Source organism: Schistocerca serialis, chromosome 9, assembly GCF_023864345.2.
Source record: "Schistocerca serialis cubense isolate TAMUIC-IGC-003099 chromosome 9, iqSchSeri2.2, whole genome shotgun sequence".
Taxonomy (NCBI): Eukaryota; Metazoa; Arthropoda; class Insecta; order Orthoptera; family Acrididae; genus Schistocerca; species Schistocerca serialis.
Window position 1 is genome coordinate 96,741,087 of NC_064646.1, and position 21,095 is coordinate 96,762,181.

At 43.5% G+C, this 21,095-nt stretch overlaps 1 protein-coding gene across 1 annotated transcript in view; it reads right to left on the reverse strand.

The window, feature by feature from the left end:
- Positions 1-17,258, reverse strand: part of LOC126419395 (glycine-rich protein 1-like) — a 53,674-nt gene extending 36,416 nt beyond the window's left edge. The window contains exons 1-3 of the mRNA XM_050086584.1: positions 17,212-17,258; positions 9,270-9,379; positions 8,424-9,122 (exon numbers count right to left, since the gene is read on the reverse strand). Of these exons, the coding sequence (XP_049942541.1) occupies positions 8,424-9,122; positions 9,270-9,379; positions 17,212-17,258 (856 nt within the window). The remainder of the gene's footprint in view (positions 1-8,423; positions 9,123-9,269; positions 9,380-17,211) is intronic.
- Positions 17,259-21,095: the final 3,837 nt, after the last annotated feature.

A 21,095-nucleotide genomic window follows, 5' to 3' on the forward strand; every position in this document is an offset into this window, starting at 1 on the left:
AAAAGGTGTTTAGTATTTCAGCTTTACGCGTGTCATAAACATGAATTCGTGTTACGTGAATGTATCACTTTTCGGGGGGCGGAAGAGGGAGGAATGGATCGAGACTTCATGGCCATACAGTCACACAAACTATCCCTATGACTTCATGCTTCCAACCATCACCTAATCGCCTCTTAGCAGCAGGATAACTGTAATAAGAAGTTTGTGGTATTTACCTCTTAGAAGTATGTTGTTCTCCGACGAATTTGGGTTTGCATCCACAGCATCTACAAATGAGCATCATTTCCCCGTCGTTAGTAAATAAATGTGAGGTCCGCTACGGTTGCTGCGTAGGTATTGTTACTCTGTGGTATTGTCGTGGTTGTTATCGTAATTTTTGGCTTGAAAGCAAGGAATAAACAGACATTACGCAAAGTTTTTCTTTAAAATTATGTATTATAGTAGCGCGACGACACAGTCTCAAAAGCTCAACAGAAAACATGGATTATCACCTCCAGATAAAATCACGAGCTCAGAGGTCAGAAATATGGATAAGTACGAAAACTGATTATTCATGGGAGCTCGCATATTTGAATAAACGTTAGATAGGCCCACATTGCAACAGCTTTGTATTCACGCAGCCTGCGAGAGCTGCGACGCATTCACGGTGACCTCCGGAGTGATTCTGCTAAAGGAAATATGGGGTCCGCGTCAAAAGCTTGCGTCTAAACGGGCGGAACAATGCGACGTCATGAGATATAAGATCCTGGTCCGATTGCCTTATTTCTCGTTCTCGTTCGCTGGCCGCAGGGGCGTAGGTTCTGCAATTGCGACGCGGACCTGACCTGTACACAATAGCTCATTGCTCACTTCGCAGACTGCATAGGCGCTCCCGCAAGAACAACTAGGTGCATCTGAGCATGCGAAATCGACGTTGTATATCGCGGCTGAGCCCGACCGAACAGTTCATTTGCCGCCAAGGCTGTAGAAATTGGCTGACAAACTCTAATGGCAAGCAAATGATTCTAGTAGTTCATATTGCACCTAGTTTGAAAATTCACGTTACCGTGATAGTAAGGAAAGGGACGTGTGTAAAGACGAAATATTTTACAGTGATTTTCTAGATGAGTGGTCAAAGACAACGCTTCCGTATTAAGTGGCAGCTCGTATTTAGTAACCACCACCATCAGATCGCAATACACATGTGTGTTGCAACAGACTGAAGCGTTAAAAAATATTCGGTGATTTCCTCTTGAACAAAACACTGTTTCATATTGTTTATTAAACCCACTAAGTTCGGTCCTGTTATACCATCCTCAGTGTTTCCTTTTATTTTGCTTAGCAGGAAGTATGACCGCTGGAGTTTGCTGTCGCTTTCTTTGTTACAAAAGATATTCCAGTTTTTGTGTTACTGTAAGTGTATCACTGTACACAAAACATGCGCTGCTTCAGTGTGTGCTTTACGCCTCAGTGAAGGAGAAACTGTTGGCTCTGAGGAAGTATCACCCCTAGGAAGGGGTGTCAACAAGTTACAGTATGTGATCATCACGCACGGAGGGTAGTAATTGGCAGTCGTGGGCGAAAATTTCGAAATTGTTCCTCCACAAAAAGGTTTAAGTGCAGGAAACAGCGTCTATGCTATACGTCATCCTCTCGAAGTAGGATATCTAATTAGGTCTGAAATTGCATTGATATCTAAATACAAAGACGCTTTCATAGCTGGGGGTGTGACGTTCTTTTCCTCCTTAACAATTTGTTTTCGCTTATAACCGTAAACGATTGTTCGACACTGTCTGTCTGTCAATGTTGTTAAGCACCATGCTCCACCAATCAGAGCCAGTTCTGCCCGGTCACGGTGTATTGTTTTAAACTCACTCACTGCCCAAAGAGCAAGCACTTAAAAAAAGAGAACCCCCTGCCCACACACAAACACACAGGCTTCCAGCGGATAACAAAATTCTCTAGTATGTTGGAGAAATAACAATTTGCCTACTCAGCAATGTATCCTGAACAGTGTGGTCCACAACACGGCTGTTGTTGTGATATAACACTTGATAATTACCCACGAGTGGAAATCGGTCGTCTCAGTATGTGCATTCGTATGCAACTGGAGCCGATTTAATAAAATTTCTGACGACGGTCGCAGATGCCCTATGTCATTTACGATGAACAAAATCGAAAGGAACAAACGCTTCCGCTACACTACGAAATTCGTAGAGTGACTTATTGAGTTGCATAATCACGCCGTGTGTTTAGAGATCTGTGGAAAGCCTGCCCCTCCTCTGACTGGCGACAAACGTCATGACTGGCACGCAACTTGCAGGCGGTTTGTTGCTCCCAAAAAACAGAAATCTCACATGTACGTTAATGATGTTGTTGTTCAATAGAAGAATTTTACCCTTGTACCAAGACAGTAAGACCCCCCCCCCCCCCCCCCCATCCACCGGTAACGCTGTACCCCTATTATTTAAATAAGGCAACACGAAAGAAAGAGTATTTTCTGGATAAATTGCTAATCCTTGAACGGGGAAAGTTTTTGATCATATCATAAATTCGTATTTCTCATAAGAATCTAAACGATGGTTTCTTTGTAACACGTGAAGTCGACGAAAACGCTTCCTACAAGTTCTGTTTTAAACATGACGCTACTCACACAGTAAAATATATAGTTAATGGGAGTCATTCTACTACAGCATGGAACGACAATATTAGCATTCGCGAGACTATAGTTATCATCGATGCAGCACTGCCTGCTATGAAGGATATTATCTATAATTCACTTAAGACCAATATAATCCCATTTTAATGCAGTGTGGCTCAATAAAACCTCCACCAAATAAAGTTTAATCGTATTGTTCTTACGAAACGATGCCACTTTCTCTTCATACACCAATTTCAAAGCGATTGAATACCTAGCTTAAGAGCCGGAGCCGTTGCCTGAATATTTACGAATAACTATTTTAAACTCATTATTATGTTTCTGAAATATTTTTAGTGACTAGTCTGCCCTCATAAAAGTGGTCGACTACATGAAACTAGCCATGAATCTGCAACAGACAGCTATAGTGAGCCTTCTAGTTTTCAGCAAAGCCTACGACATATTTTTTACACAGACTAAAAAAGAATTGTTAGTTTCTTGTTTGAATAGTATCTTACTGGGCGCCAGTTGTATATAATGAAGGGACGTAAAAGAAGCAACGGACAGCCTTAACATCAGGTGTCCTTCAATATTCAGTGTTTTCCTATGCGTTAGCAAGCATCTGTAACTGTCACCTGTGTTCTGTCTGACAGCTAAACTAGAAATTCTAACCGCACTGTAAACATCAATTACGAAATATCTTAGGTTTCCATGACTGGCTGAATAAAATATTAGTTACTGTGAACCCCACTAAACTGCAAACAAATCCCTACAGGCATCAGTGACACATCAGTTCACACCTACTCCAACATATTGTCAAGACGATCGAAATAATACAGAAATCCCTTTCCGTACCTCCGAAATACCGAAAGGCTTCTCAAACTAGAGGGAAAAAACTGCATATATGCGCCGTGAGGTGAATGCGTCACAGCGTTTTTCGCAGTAATACTAAATGCTTTTTCCCGAGACGTCGACCTAATAATGGTTGGATGCTAATGTTTAACAGTCTTCTATTATTGTAACACCTTACACAAGGTCAAGTCAATAACAAATCCCAGGTCCCTGACGTCGTGCCAGATTCCTTTGTAACATAGATTATCGACACATCACTCTATGACAACTTTACACCTACCTACTGAAAAGTATCCGGACTCTTATAATACGAAGGCACGGTTATCAAACTGTATATCCTCAAGGGCGGCATATGTACACCAAAAACATTTCCGAAATTCCAGGTCACTAAATTCTGCGTTATTGTCAGTCCTTCGTGGCACAAGTATTGTTTCTGTTGTAAGCACCCGCCTAAAGGAACGACTTGCTCCGCAATGTAAGTTACATATTTTCCCAATTTTGAGGTTTCTTTTTTGTGTCCCTCTTCAGTCGACCCTTATGCATTGAACCTTCCGTATCGATAATGCTATTCGCTTTCTAAGACACGTTAACATCCTGCCTCCATTTTCCCTTTTCTTTCTTTTTTTATTGCCTTTGTTCTTCTTTCCTTCTCTTCGCAATCTTTCATGCTGTGTTACTGTTACTACCGCGCAATTAATATAATTATTGTAATACACATATACTGAATTCGATGAAACAGAACGGAATTTAAAAAAAAAATAGAACAAAAAGTTTATGGAAAGAAGAAAGCTCACAGACCTGAGAAGCACGATTTTATAATCATCTCAAACGAATAGGTGTACATAGGCTGACTGAAACGATTTTTTTTTTCAATAAAAATCCAATATTTCAATATCCTAGTTTACAAACACAAAAGAAACCCTCCAGATATTGGGAATCGTACCCCAAGACGCTTAGGACAGAGATATCTTCCGTAAAAAGGTGTCAACAACGGGATGTAACCAGACGAACAATTCACATCAAGGCACGCTGCGCGTAGGACATACTGTTATTGCAAACAAACCAACTTAAAATGAATGAAGTAATTTTGGACACAAAGGAAAGTGAATCTCGCTGCCAAATGCGATGGTGCTTAACGAGGACCCAGCTAACCCAAATGAATAACTAGTACTTAATGCTTCATATACACTCATGAAATGTAATTGTCACATAAATATGTCTGCCTTTAAAATGTAAACAGTTAGATCTCAAGACCTCTGACCTTGGTAAATAAATGGATTAACAAATAAAATTTACGTATGCAGGTATATGGGAAAGCGTCGTGGGAGATGGCCCCACATACGACTTTCCACTCAAACTAAACATGAATGCTGTACTGCAGTGCAGCATAAATTTTCATTTGTTCTGAAATATTGTACAGCACACCTGGAACCATAATCGCAATTTGCGGTTTCATTCTTAGTTAAACATGAACGAAGAGAAGCTGTACAACTCTCAACGGACTGGTTTGACGGCATCATTCGTGGACAAATATTTGAGATTTACTGCATTAACCGTAAGGAGGCAATAACTTAATATGCCCTGTATCTTTTATCAGTTAAACTATAGCCTCTATGTAACACAATTTTAATCTAATATTCCGTTCTAGTGAATTATAGCTATTGATGCGTTCCGTTCGGAAATAGGGAAAGAGCAGTTGGCATGTGTTTACTGATTCGATTTCAGTGTTAATAAGAGGGGCTACCTTACATGGAAATTCATTAAAAATGAAATTAACTTCTAGGTGTGTAAATACAAATTTTACCCAATATTATTCCCATAAATTCAGGACTGTTAAAATATATGGATTTGCAGTTTATTTACTGCTAGGTGTGAAACCAGCCTGTCTTATTAATACGCTGCATAAATTCCATTTCGTCTCATGTGCGCAGAGTTCACTTGTCGGCGTTCTGGAAAGTTCTGGTTCACCGCGCCTTGACATCGTTTGTTCGCTTCCGTTATTTGCTGCACGTAAATATAATCCTATGGCTGAGATGAAACATATTAAGGCGAGTTTAACTCTTTAAAAAGATTTTCAATAGAGTAACGGAAACATCTCTGTCTGCTTACTAAGAGAAATCACCCCATAAGGAGGGTGCGAGACTGGTATATTCCACATACTCGTTCATGATTAACAGTGCAAACTGATTTCGAAGTAGCAGCCAATTACATCGTTAAAAATTCGTATGGAATTTCAGGAACTACTATGCTATAACGAAATCAGATATATTTTCGAGCAGATGCCGTTCACAGAGAATTAAGATTAATTACGGCGCAGAGTAAACCGTATTCTCCGTCATTCTTTCTCGCCACGTTGCTTTCCTTAACCGAACGGCAGAAACATTTCCCGTTGTCAGCTAGAGCTCAGATTGGCATGGCCTCGACCTCAACTACATTCTGCTATCACTTGATTGTAACTTGAAAACGCAACGCCTCCGTTGCTCTTCTTCGTGGCGAATGGAGTACTTATCAAGGTACCTCTAGAAGAACGAAAAAAATGCTTGCATCTTTCCCGCATGCGTAATTTTTGTTTTACTGGAAAGTAATATCTATAGTTTGTTGACAGACTAAGATATACGTCCAATAAAGCGTCTCTCTTCCTATCGATACCCCTTCATTATGAGGAGAGAACTCATTTCCAAAGAAATCAATAAAACGCCATGAAGTAATCACTTCATAATTGTAATAATCAACAGCGACGTTTCTTAGAGGCACCATCATCTCCAGGGAAGATGACGTTCCTTGTCTCAGGTCAGATGAGTGTGCACTTTACAGCTGTAAATGCTTTGAGTTTCACAGTTGGCAATATCGTAAGAACAGCGACCAGGTGCACTGCTAAAGAGGAACTCGACACCACTCAGAGCGGACCACAAGATGACGTTACCTCACAAAATCTCAAATACTCTAGACTAGGAAATGAAAGCAGCACATTTAATTTTATCGAGGATTACATAATGTACGCGGCGCACTGAAGTCTTATCGTTATAGCAATTAGTATTACAGACACTTCCTTCATCTTATCGATCTTTTATCGGAGCGAATCAAGAAGTAAAGTTCTATCGACTCAAGACCACCGCAAACTACCCATTACTGGCTGACAGTACTTTCTAGGATACAAGAGATAACTCTGCATGTTGTGTCGGGGTTTTCGAGCTTCTGTACTGATACTGAGGTTTGAAGAATCTTTTTCACGGATAAATACCGATTTGGAGTGAAGCCCTTTTTTCCCTAACACTAGCGTGCGCCTAAATGAGAAATAGAGCCTAGAGAAAAATGAGCACGAAGCGATTACGATGTACAGTAGGTCAAACATTTCAACTTCCATCGCGGGGACACACGGAGAAGTATGACACGTAGAGCTTAAAGCGTTCATTGCAGGGAGCCGCCGTCGGCATCATATGACAAGTCCCAACCCGTCGCAGGCGCGCCTTTCACCGGAAATTCACTGCGCCGCCACGAACCACCTGTCGAAATCTTCTGGCAAATTGACAGCCGAGAGTTTGAGTAAAATATGAAAGCAGAGGACTACAGCGAAAAACGCATACGAGAAAAGCTGATCACACTAACGACTCCCTAACATTTAGGCATACTGTCGTGTGCAGTTCATAGTAACTTGTTGTCACGGTTTCCTCTGCAGTGTATCTTACGATGAAAGGCAAAATTAAGTACACGAAACGTAAGCTCAACTCCTGAAGTATGTTGATCGCTCGTTAGGAATAGTTTTTAAATTGTTTCATTCGCTTTTGTGTGATCCCACTGGGCGACCTACATACGTAATAGGCCTGAAAGAGTAGTATTAAGATAATATTGTAAATATTCCTGTCGACGAGCTGATAGCCAAAGAACATTGGCAGCTAAAGTCACGATACCTTACTGTTTATAGCATCGAAATTTATTTTAATGCTCCTGGTAAAATGGAAAACCTTGCGGCCAAGAATTCCAGCGAAGTTGGCCTGCCCTTTGTCTTCATAAAATTCATTTATTTGTCGGTGCTCTTCTGAAATCATGAACGTTGCGTGTGTCGTCCGTTCGATCGAAGTGGAGTGCCAACGTTTCGGAGTCAGAAGAGAAAGCTGTTGGAGGTAAGTCAGTTGGAATGTCAGACATGCCGTCACAAAGTACACGCATCTTGGGCGAACAATTTCATACGGGGCTCCTTCAACAGTTTTGTCGCGAAGAACTTGGCAGCAAATGGATCAAAGCGACTGACGTGTACGAAGGTGCCCGTTGGCTACGGTCCAACAATTAATGCCTTACGAATGCAGCAGTCGGTGACCAGAGAGCGCAAAACTCCTCCGTCGCCTCCCGCAGCACTCGTGTGTCTGGTGGCGCAGCATCGTCGTCGGAGGCGCCCCTAGTTCGCACTGCTTCGCAACAGAAGCACGTGATGTTCCCAGAAGCGCACCCAGCAGCCACACACGCACTGGAGACACAGGACGGGCGCTTCGCCTAGATTTCCGAGAAGCCGAGCTCTGCGCAGGATGCGCGAGAGGGCGCGCCCGCGATCCGAGCACCTGCCACTGCGAAACGTACTCCCGTCGACGAAACACTGTTTTTCTTTCACCATGAATCACTGAGGTCAACGCCGGCAGATACTGTTGGTTTACTGTAAATAACAAGATCCAGCGCCCGCTAGCGTATTTGGTGACAGTCCAAGGAAATGACGGCTGAACTATTAACTGAGTCTCCACTCGCTAAGTAGAATGTGGAGGACGCGGTGCATCACAGGATACAGCCAAACACTCGTCGTCGTGTTTCCGAAGGCGTTGTGGAGAGTATCACTACTGCGATGTAGAAAAGCGACGTAACGTCGAATCGCTTAGTAACGCTGACGACGGAATCTCGCAGCGCACTATTAGCGGTACCGGGGTGCGAACCCGGCGCCAGCAGCTAGGCAGGCGGGCGTGTTACTCACCGTCAGCGGCGCAGACGGCGTCCTTGACGGCCTTGACGAAGGCGGCGCGGTTCCTCCTGTTGAGCGCGACGGGGTCGCCGACGAGTCGCAACCCGACGCCGGCGCCCACCGGCTCGCCGAACACGAGGAACTTGGAGCGGCGTCGCGGCGCCCGCCCCCCGCCGCCGCCGGCGCACAGCGGCACGCGCAGGTGGAGCTGCCGCACCGAGGCGGCGTCGCCCTTGAGCGCCGCCGTCACTTTGAGCGTCGCGTTGTAGCGCCCGTCGTCGGCGACGGGGCCGGACGATACGAGGGTGGCCTCGGCGACGACGGAGGCGTCGCGCGCGCGCGCCCCCAGCTCGGCCGCCGCGGCCGCCCCCGGGCCGCCGCCGCCGCCCCCGCAGCGCGCCGCCGCCGCGGAGGCGGGCGCGGCGGCCAGCAGCAGCAGCAGCAGAGGCGGCAGCCACAGCGTCGGCTCCGCCCCCGCCGGCAGCAGCGTCGCGCCCGAGTCGTCGCGAGCCAGAGCGGCGCGCCTTGTCGTGCAGCGCGCCAGCCCGACCAGCCAGCTCTGACCGGCCCGCCGCGGCCCCGCGCCGCCGCCGCCGCTCGGCCCGCCTCGGCGGCGGTCGGCCGCGCTCGGCGCTGCGCCCCCCCCCCCTCCTCCCCCGCCCCCGCGGTCACTCGTCCCACTCCGCGGCAGCGCGGCGGCCGCGGCCGCTACTACTCCGGAGTACTACGCTATGCTACTACGCCGCGCCGCGCTACTACTGCGCCTGTGTGTCCCACACCAGCCACACGCGACCGGCCGCTGCCCCGCCCCTCCTGGAAAATCGCGGCCGCATCGGGACTGGGCGCTTTTTGCCCGACTCCGTAATGCACGGCGTGTCGGGACACGAGCGAAGGCCGCGCCGCGCGCCGCCACCAGCTGCGAGCCGCCGCCTGCAGCCTGTGGTCCCAGCGTTGAGTGCGGCCCACAGCTGCGGGGCCGTCCACACTTCAATAATCGTTTCAGCACATACACGGCGACACGGCAGCCTGCGATCACTGTGGCACCGACAACGGTCGCCAGACAGAGGTCGTCCAATAAAATCGGCCGACAGCTTCGTCAGCTTTAGCAAGATTGAGGAGGTTACGTTATCTTTGGCTAGAATCTACTGTATGAAGGAGGTTAGATGGTGTAAACGATCATCATTTAAGATTGATTATGCCTTTCAGCGTTCAGTCTGGAACATTGTAAGGGGAGTAGCTTACAATTGGTTCGCCTCTTACTTTAAGAACAGAAAGCAGAAGGTAATTCTCCGCAATACGGTAGTGATGTTCAGTCGCAATGGGGCACTGGTAAGTGGGGCGTTCCCCAAGGGTCGGTGCTGGGGCCACTGCTGTTTCTTATTTATATAAATGATGTGCCTTCTAGTATTACACGTGATTCAAAAATATTTCTGGTTGCTGATGACACCAGCTTGGTAGTGAAGGATCTTGTGTGTAATATTGAAACAGTATCAAATAATGTAGTTCATGAAATAAGTTCGTGGCTTGTGGAAAACAATTTGATGCCAAATCACAGTGAGACTCAGTTTTTACAGTTTCTAACTTACAATTCAACAAGAACCGATATTTTGATCAGACAGAATGGGCATATTATAAGCTAGACGGAACAGTTCAAGTTCCTAGGCGTTCGGATAGATAGTAAGCTGTTGTGGAAAGCCCATGTCCAGGATCTTGTTCAGAAACTAAATGCTGTTTTATTTATCATTAGAACATTATCTGAAATAAGTGACAGTTCAACACGAAAAGTAGTCTACTTCGCATATTTTCATACGCTTATGTGGTATGGTATTATTTTTTGGGGTAATTCTTCTGATTCAAAAAGAATATTTTTGGCTCAAAAACGGGCTGTTCGAGCTATATGTGGTGTAAGTTCGAGAACCTCTTGTCGAACCCTATTCAATAGTCTGGGAATTCTGACATTGCCCTCACAGTATATATTTTCTTTAATGTCGTTTGTTGTTAGCAGTATTAGCTTATTCCCAAGAGTTAGCAGCTTTCACTCAGTTAATACTAGGCAGAAATCAAATCTATATGTGGAATGCACTTCCTTGACTCTTGTGCAGAAAGGAGTGCAGTATTCTGCTGCATCCATTTTCAATAAGCTACCACAAGAACTCAAAAATCTTAGCAGTAGCCCAAAGTCTTTTAAGTCTAAACTGAAGAGTTTCCTCATGGCTCACTCCTTCTATTCTGTCGAGGAGCTCCTGGAAGAGCTAAAAAATTAAGTAAATTCCAGTGTTACATTGTTGATTTTCTTTATTTAAACTTACGACTTGTCGCCTGAATATGTTTTTTATATTTCATTTTATCTGTTTCTACTATCGTGTTATAATTTCATGTATTGACTCGTTCCATGACCATGGAGATTTCTCCTTCATTTGGTCCCAAGGAACAATAAATAAATAAATAAATAAAAATTGTCCCCTTTATAAAATTCCTCCATGATCCCCTATTCATTGGTGCCTCTTCTGATGTTAAGCCTGTTACTTCAATATCATCCTTAACCGAATCCAGGTACCTTCTCCTTGGTCTACCCCGACTCACATTATTTGATTTTCAAACAGCTGAGCAGAACTGAACGTACTCAGACATTACCTATTTAGGTTTTTATGTTGGTAACGTCACCTACCGCTCTGTATGAAAATCACTGGCTGTCCTGTGTGCAGTTTGTGGCTGGTTGGCATTGTTGGAATAATCGCCATTGTTGTGTTGGGCAGTTGGATGTAAACAGTTCGTAGCGTTGCGCGTTTTGAGGTGAGCCGCCAGCCGTGGTGGATGTGGGGAGAAAGATGACGGAGTTTTGACAGCCGATGATCTGGACGTGTGTCCATCAGAGACAGTAAATTTGTAAGACTGGATGTCATGAACTGATATATAATGACTTTTGAACACTATTAAGGTAAAAACGTTGTTTGTTCTTTATCAAAATCTTTCATTTGCTAACTATGCCTATCAGTAGTTAGTGACTTCAGTAGTTAGAATCTTTTATTTAGCTGGCAGTATTGGCACTCGCTGTATTGCAGTAGTTCGAATAACGAAGATTTTTGTGAGGTAAGTGATTCATGAAAGGTATAGGTTATTGTTAGTCAGGGCCATTCTTTGTAGGGATTATTGAAAGTCAGATTGCGTTGCGCTAAAAATATTGTGTGTCAGTTTAGTCATGATCAGAACAAGTAAAGAGAGAAATGTCTGAGTACGTTCAGTTCTGGTCAGCTGTTTGAAAATCAAATAATGTAAGAGGTTTATCAGCACAGTAATTCATAAATTTTTCTAAGTGGACGTTTCACTTGCTTCTCCCATGCGTGTAATGTGACCCCACCATCTAAGGCTGTTCGCCCTAACTGCTACATCTATAGAGTTCATTCCCAGTTTTTCTTTGATTTCCTCATTGTGGACACCCTCCTGCCATTGTTCCCATCTACTAGTACCTGCAATCATCCTACCCACTTTCATATCCGTAACCTCAACCTTATTGATAAGGTAACCTGAATCCACCCAGCTTTCGCTCCCATACAACAAAGTTGGTAGAAAGATGGAATGGTGCACAGATAACTTAGCCTCGGTACTGACTTCCTTCTTGCAGAAGAGAGTAGATCGTAGCTGAGCGCTCACTGCATTAACTTTGCTACACCTCGCTTCCAGTTCTTTCACTGTGTTGCCATCCTGTGAGAATATGCATCCTAAGTACTTGAAACCATCCACCTGTTCTAACTTTGTTCCTCCTATTTGGCACTCAATCCGTTTATATCTCTTTCCCACTGACATTACTTTCGTTTTGGAGATGCTAATCTTCATACCATAGTTCTTACATTTCTGATCTAGCTCTGAAGTATTACTTTGCAATTCCCTGTTCCACTCGTAACACTTCTCCATTATTTGCCGTAAGCTAAAGATCTGGTCCTGACAACCTCTAAGAGGCCTAACCCCACACTGTAAACTATCGAAAGCCAAAATCGCGTAAATATTTATTTATTTACAACTGGTTTCGACAGACTTTGCACTCATCTTCAGATCTTAAAAAACTTTTTTATAGAACATGTTCATTTCGAGTTGCACCAATCATCTGTGAGCGCTACAAATATAGACACGACCGTGCGCACAACGTGGTTTTTGATCTTAATTATTTTGTTTATGACAAACATTTCTATAATAAGTTCCATTCTATCCACTACCATGACAACTTTGTGAGATTACAACTCAAAATGAACACGTTTATAACAAAAATTTTCTTGAAACTTGAAGATGACAGCAAAGTCTGTCGAAACCGATTATTGAAAATAAAGAAATATTTATGCGTTCTTGGCTTTAGAAAGTTTTTAACCAAGTGAAACAGATCGCTCTTTGTGATTTCTCAACATGAGAAAATTCAATCAAGGAAGTTAGATTTTTTAGCAGGAGCAGGACAGATGTCACGATCCTCTTTCTGTGTTCGGGCACGAATGCTGCGTTGTGACATTTCCTATAAAAAGATGCCGATTGCATGTGAATGAGCTATATCTACCTCGAAAAGAACGTGGCGACCACTCTACACTCTTTCTGCAGTTACTGGAATAACCAGACAAATCTTAAGAATATATCAGATTAAGAGAGAAACGTCCCATTACATATTCGTGATGATTCGTGGTGATACAGAAAAGCAAGATTACGATCATCAATAAAATCGCCTGTGTCATTTCGAATTATACTAGAGGTTTCGATAGATGTCCACACCTCCGTCATCAGGTGGGCTAAACTCACTGCCTGAATCCGTCATTTTAATGCTCCATGACCTTGCCGGAGACAGTTATTGGAGGCTCAAGTATTTTATTCGAAGTGGCACGGCTTCGAATTGGTAGCTGTATCTGCCATCGTCACCAGGAGTTAAAATACTGATTGAATCCTTCATTTTAACTCCTGATGACGATGCCAGGGACAGCTATCGAAAGCCCGAATATTTTATTTCTTGCGACGCGGCTTGTAAACCAGGACATTTTATTGAAACATGCCATCGCGTAAGATTCCAAGGATACAAGATTACAAACACAATGAAGTTTTCACTCTGCAGTGCATTGTGCTCCGATATGAAACTTCCTAGTAGATTAAAACTACGTGCCGGTCAGAGATTTGAACTCAGTACCTTTGCCTTTCGCGGGCAAGTGGAAAGTAGTAGAGGGGAAATGGCGGGAGTAAAGCTGTGAGAACTTGTGAGTCGTGCTTCAGTAGTTAACACGGTAGAGCGCAAGCTCGTTAAAGGCAAAGGTCTGGAGTTCGAGTCTCGGTCCAGCGCACACATTTCAGACACTTCGCCAAACTTCATATTAATTCAGCGAAACACACATAGTTATGTCAATGATTGTCATTCACTATACTTGTGAAAGACAGACAGAAATTTTAGAATAAGGTACTCTGAGCACCTAAAGCGCTTAAAGTGGAAACAAATAAACCACATTTGCGAACCACCTAATGTAACAGAATCACCGCCCAACAGATATAAAAAAGCAAGTAAGCAGTAATTATAATTTGTACACATGTAACGCTCACATATTACTACTCACAAAAGATCCACCACATCAACAGTAAGGGTAAGATACACCTCTCTTCTCACTTGAACAAACTATTTTTTGACGACATAATTTACCCCGAAGATTTCCGATAAAGATTTTGCTAACATGCGGTTTCCAGTAAGCTGTGATTTCAGTCGACAGACTCCAATGTATACCGATTATGATGTTATACATCACCAGGATGCCACAAAATCCTTCTATTTTTTGGCTAAACTTATCGGTTTCGCAGAGGATATATGTTTTTAATAGAAGGAAATACTAATAATGTTTGAGAAACTGACATTACCCTATTGTAAACAAACACAGCCAAATAACGCTTTTTTGCCTGTGCGTATGTGTTTCCAACAGCGGCCTCCAATTGTTGTTTTGGGCATTCTACATTAAAACATACAATTGCAGATCATTGAAGATGACGAAAAATGTGGTGTGCATGTATGATGCCCGTATTTCATGGCTTTGCAGTAACCCAAGGCCATAAATGCTGAATCACCAGTCAACTGTCCGCCCCGATAGCTGAACAGCCAGCGTGCCGGACTGCCGTCCTAGGGGGCCCGGGTTTGATTCCCGGCTGTGTCGGGGATTTTCTCCGCTCAGGGACTGGCTGTTGTGTTGTCTTCATCATCATTTCATCCCCATCCTGCGCGCAGGTCGCCCTATGTGGCGCCGAATGTGATAAGACCTGCACCAAGGCGGCCGGACCTGCCCCGTAAGGGGCCTCCCGGCCAATGACGCCAAACGCTCATTGCCATTTTTACCAGAGTCAACTAGTAACATGGCCTATCTGACAACCAGCGAGTGCTTGACGATGTCTTTCGGTTTTCGTGTTTAACGATTACCATTGTGCAACATATAAACTCTTGCTGCAAAGGGGAATGGGCTGAGGATTAGTTCCTTTCGATTAAAAAAAATTATCTGTACTACTTCTGGCATTCTGCATTAGTAAGAATACACAAAAGTTGGCTGGTGTAGAAGTACAGCTTTCAGACAATCGGGAGCAAGAGGAGGTTATAAACTAAGCACTGTCTACCTGCAGTTTTAATAATTTGCCTGTAAACTATGTGAATATCTATGTTACAATTCAGATTCCATTGACTTGCTGGAGTACTCGGTATTCCTTGTAAGCAAATTGCGTATCAAAATCAGGAAGGGCGTATAAGCTGTAGTTTTAATGGAATATTTTGTTAATGGTGGTAGGTAGTATTACACGGCAATACTTTACTAAACATGGGGACTGACAGCCGTATTTTAGATTATCTCTTGGTGGAAAACTGTGTTTCACATCCGATTACGTTGCTTTCGCGGAGTACTGACTTTTCTTCAAAAGCAAATTGCATTTCAAAATCTGTAGGGGGTGTACACGATATAGAAGGCTGCAGCTTTTAGATGGAAAATTCGGCATTGATGGGATGTAATATCAGGCAGCAATAATCTACCCATAATGGAGGACTGACAGTCATACATAATGCTACTTGAAGGAGCTGACAGATGTAATGTAGACAATATTTTTAACACACACTCTGACGGAGATAAAGGTAGATCTTATACATACATGCTATAGTAAATGAGGGAAAACATATTTCTCCTAATCCAGGACCTTGTTAAAGTCACATAGGAGTTCTGTACTGAGATGAATAATACCGAAAGGAAACAGCTGTTTAGCAGATGTAAACCATTCCCTATTAATGATTTGGTTCCACAATTTGTCTGCCGGTATGGCAATAAGGGCACATGGAAGTTGACTGATGTAGAAGCGCATCTTCCAGACGATCAAGACTGAGAAAAGGTCATAAGCTATTCTCTGTCTATCTATAGTTTTAACTGTATGGCTACACATAAACTAGAAAGATATTGTTAACATTGATAATATATATATATTACATATAAGCGGAATATTTCACCTTGGTAAACGTTTTCTTCCTCAATCCAAGACCTTATTAAAGTGATACATCACCCATCAAAAATTCTATATCGGGACAGATAATACTTAAACTGTGTTTGAAGGGCGACAGATTCAAAAGGCGCAGCACTCTTCTGTGGTCCACTACAAAACGTGATAGGAGGACTGAACATGAAAGATGTGGGTCAGTGACGTACTAGCATACGAGCTTAGTACACGTTTGTTTCGGCACTAGCAGCATCAAAACTTGTTAGAATCTGTACCGTAAATGGAATTTACACACAAAATTACGACGTTATTCCTGTCAGCTTATGTGACACCCAGGCAAGTTAGAGTTTGATGATCGTTACCAGTCATGGGTCAACTGGAAGCGTTTCTTTCACTATGCGGTTGATTGGTGGGAAAGATCTCGTGAAAACTCTTACCTAGAAACTAAATAAAAAATGTTATCTTGAGGCTAAATGATACAAGAGCTAGAACTACTAACTCACGAACAGCAAGCAAAAGTGTAAAATGTGGAAGACTAAGCAAGCAGTTAAAAGAAATAAAAGATTCAAAAGCAAAATTTTGGTGCTTATTTATTTACTTATCGTATGATGATACAGAGCCTGGATCAAATACATAATTTTAAGATTATATATAATACTTTGAATATTTGATTCTGTACATGTATTTTGCTTGTCATTTTGGTGCTGCACAACCATCTGATGACACAAAAACAGCACTGGTGTTACAAGACTGTATGTAAATTAATGACGAGGAAGTATTACTGAAGAAATAGAAGACATAAAAGCAATCGTGTGAAAACACAGGAACCCCAGAGCAGACGATACTTCCAATGAATTTCATAAGACTTTCTGACTAATCATCAATAAAGAGTTCAAGGAGATAGAGAGGGGGAAATTACAGCGCGGACACTTATACCCTGAAAAAGGTCCGGAATAGTCGTACTCGTTCCCAAAGCAAAGGAACTACAAATAATAACTGACAACGTTGATATGCACAGAGACCGGAAGTTCTATCCAATGTCCAGGACCGGTTCAGGAAAATTTTTCCACACAAGCAACGTATTATTTGTCGCTTCCGCTTGCCCCTTTTCCCTTGTACAGTTTTGCCCGTGTCAATTTTCGATACTAACTGTTTTATGTCCTGCGTGGAAATCTTACAGTTGTGTCACCTCTGGTGACGTACTATCATACGAGCTTACTACACGTTTGTGGCCGCATGCGGCGCTCGTGCGATCATGCCCATGTCATATCGGCAACATTAAAAAAAGCCTTTCCAGACATCCTCAAATCGGCACAGACTTGTAGCCACCTACAAAAGCATCATATATGGAATTAGTTCCTTAAGAGATACATCATCCATCTCATGGCAGCATCAGACACAAATATTAGGACTGCTGGACATGGATTTAGAGAAAAACTTTCGATAAACTCAGCCATCAGTACCTGAGGAGCATGTTATAGCATTCCAGATTCACGCAAGCAACAACAGATTTACTGCTGCCAAACCAATATCAAATATCTTGTGAAAGCAGTCCCCAAAAAAAAAAAAAAAAAAAAAAATGGCTCTGAGCACTATGGGACTCAACTGCTGAGGTCATTAGTCCCCTAGAACTTAGAACTAGTTAAACCTAACTAACCTAAGGACATCACAAACATCCATGCCCGAGGCAGGATTCGAACCTGCGACCGTAGCGGTCTTGCGGTTCCAGACTGCAGCGCCTTTAACCGCACGGCCACTTCGGCCGGCTTAAGAATTCCCAATCCAACATTGTTTTAGACGAACTGCGCGTTATCGATGATGCTGTTCGTCATATTTTCAAAATCTTTGTCCATACCCTCAGCCTTGGCTGATGATGTTATCATCATTTACAGAACCCCAAGTGTTATGAAAATCTCGGATATATTTATTTATTAAGGGACGCTGACCAGCAAGTAGCAGTGGGAAAGAGGGACGGCCGGCTACTATGATCAATAATGAAACACAGTACTATGAACAATAATGAAGCACAGCTATTGTGGCTCAGTGAAGGTGCACGTCACACACTTCATTCCTTTGCCGAATATGTTGAAATGGAAGTGTTATGTGTGAAACTGAGAAAGAAATATATATCACCTGATTGACGTCAATTCTAAAGAAATGGGAGATAAAGTAAAAGGTGCTCCGATAGCGAATAGCAGAAGGAAATTCAGTATCATTCAGAGGACTGAACCCATCAACACGCTGGCCCTGTCCAAAGTGCAGTATGTTTCACTAGTCATATCACTGACAGCAAATATGTGGCACAAATAAAAAATGCGTAGGTTGGTTCGTTTGGAAAGATCCGTTGTTCCAAGTAGCCAGGGATTAACTGACGAAACCATCTATAGAAGGATATCTACGTTTAACAGACTGTTAGACACTTTCAGCCATTGCCGTGAAAAAAATCTAAAGAATACACTGAATCTACCTGTACGTCGATCGGATTTACTAACGACTACACGAAGTATCACAGCACAAAAAATATATGTTGCAGATAGATGCAAGCAACTGTATCTCTGGACTTATAAGCTGCAACGTTTGTATTGAAGAAGAATCCAAATGCAAGATATGCAACAGGACAGTAGCTAGAAACATTCAGATGAAACTCCATGCCAGATTAATCACAAAGACTTAAATTGGAAGACGGTATGGGCGAATTCGTCAGCTCAAACATACGCTCGGCGGCATATATGTCTGTAAATGATTTAAAGCCGACAATATCACGTCATCACAAAATAAAAAACTGCCCATCCATATCGCCAGCACTGCCGTATGACTACCACACCCATACACCTAACAGTAGGATGATACAAATTGCAGGTCTGTGGAAATAAATAAAGTTTAAGTCAACCAGAGTGTCAAAAAAGTAAACACCAAGATATTAATGAATACAATAACGCCAAAACGTTTCGAGCACTGAAGACAAGAATACATGCATGGTTTGTATATTCGTCTTCAACAAGGAGGAGAATTTATAGCATGTGGAATTCATAAGAACAGACCAATGAGTTTTAGGAAAATAAAGAGGCCATAGTACGCCGATGAATGATTATCCACATGTAATGTGATGATTTTTCATAACGACTCATTACTGGAAGTATTCTGAAGAAACGGTTACACATGCCTAATATCGTGCAGAGTCCCCGCGAGCACGCAGAAGTGTCGCAATACGACGTGGCATGGACTCGACTAATGTCTCAAGTAGTGCTGGAGGAAATTTACAGCATGAATCCTGCTGCGCTGTTCAGAAGTCCGTAAGAGCACGATGGGGGGAGATCTCTTCTGAACAGAACGTTACAAGCCATCGCAGATATGCTCAAAAAGGTTCATGACTGGGGAATCTGGTGGGAAGTGGAAGTGTTTACGCTCAGAAGAATTTTCCTGGAACCACTCTGTAGCGGTTCTGGACGTATGGGGTATCGCATTGTCCTTCTGGAATTGCCCAAGTCCGTTGGAATGCACAATGGACATGAATGGATGCAGGTGATCAGACAGGATGCTTACGTGCTTGTCACCTGTCAGAGTCGTATCTAGACGTATGAGGGGTCCCATGTCATTTCAACTGCACACGGCGCACACCATTACCGAGCCTCCACCAGCTTGAACAGTACACTACTGACAAATGGTTCAAATGGCTCTGAGCACTGTGGGACTTAACTGCTGTGGTCATCAGTCCCCTAGAACTTAGAACTACTTAAACCTAACTAACCGCAGGACATCACACACATTCATGCCCGAGGCAGGATTCGAACCTGCGACCGTAGCGGTCGCGCGGTTCCAGACTGAAGCGCCAAGAACACTACTGACAGGCACGGTCCATGGATACATTAGGTAGTCTCCGTACCCGTACTCGCCCACCCACTCGATACAATTTGAAACGAGATTTGTTCGATGAGGCAACGTGTTTCCAGTCATCAACAGTCGAATGTCGGTGTTGACGGTCCTAGGCGAGGCGTATAGCTTTGTGTCACCAGTTGTACACGAGTGGACCTTCGGTTCCGATCGATGATGTTTCGTTGATTGGTTGGCACGCTGACACTTGGTGATGGCCCAGCACTGAAATCTGTAGCAATTTGATGAGGGATTGCACTTCCGTCACGTTGAACGATTCTCTTCAGTCGTCGCTGGTCCCATTCTTGCAGGATCTTTTTCCGGCCACAGCGATGTCGGAGATTTGGTGTTTTACCGGATTCCTGATAGTCATGGTACACCCGTGAAAAGGTCGTACGGGAAATCGCTACCTCGGAGATGCTGTGTCCCATCGCTCGTGCGGCGACTGTAACACCACGTTCAAACTGATTTAAATTTTGATAACCTGCCATTGTGTCAGCAGTAACCGACCAAACAACTGCGCCAGACACTTGGTGTCTTAACAGGCGTTGCTGACCGCAGCGCCGTGTTCTGCCTGTTTACATATCTCTGTATTTGAATACGCATGCCTATACCAGTTTCTTTGGCGCTTCAGTGTAAAAGTATTGAGGATCGTTTTTTAAGACTTGCTGCCTTCTGTGTTCGCTGGCTGTTTCACCCATCGCTGGTCACAGGATACGACCTGTAGGCGTTATCTCGGCTGGAGGCGGGAGTAATCTGGACAGTTGGCAGTCTCAGGTGCACAAAGAGAGCAACTATTCCCCCTCTCCCTTCCCACTTCTCTCTCTGTATCTCATTTATGCTTGGGATGTTTCCGGCAGTTGCTGGCGGTTAAGGCGTGTTTGGTCCTGTCGGTTGCAAATAAATACCTGCGTGGGCTGTTGCCGACGTCCTTGGTGGCACTTCCCGGCTTTCTAGCAGTGCTGAGATAGTTGGCAGCGTTTGACAGAATGAGCTCCGAGTGGTCTGGAGACTTACATGAGAAGTTTACGTGTGGGTCTTCACCTCACATTTTTTAGTTTGTTTTAGATGAAGTGATTGCCTATCCTATTTCCACGCATTGTGGGTGGTTATGGTGATAGTTATTATTTACAACGCAAAATTTAGCGGTGTGTCTTACAAATATATCTACATCTACGTCTAGGTCTATACGACAACTCTGCAAATCCCACTTAAGTGCCTGGCAGAGAGTTCTTCCACCTACCTTCGTACTGTAGTGTTTCTCTACCATTCCATGCGTGACAAAAATGAAAGCTTGGATGTCACCGTACGAGCTCTGATTTCTTTTATTTTGTTATGATGTCCATT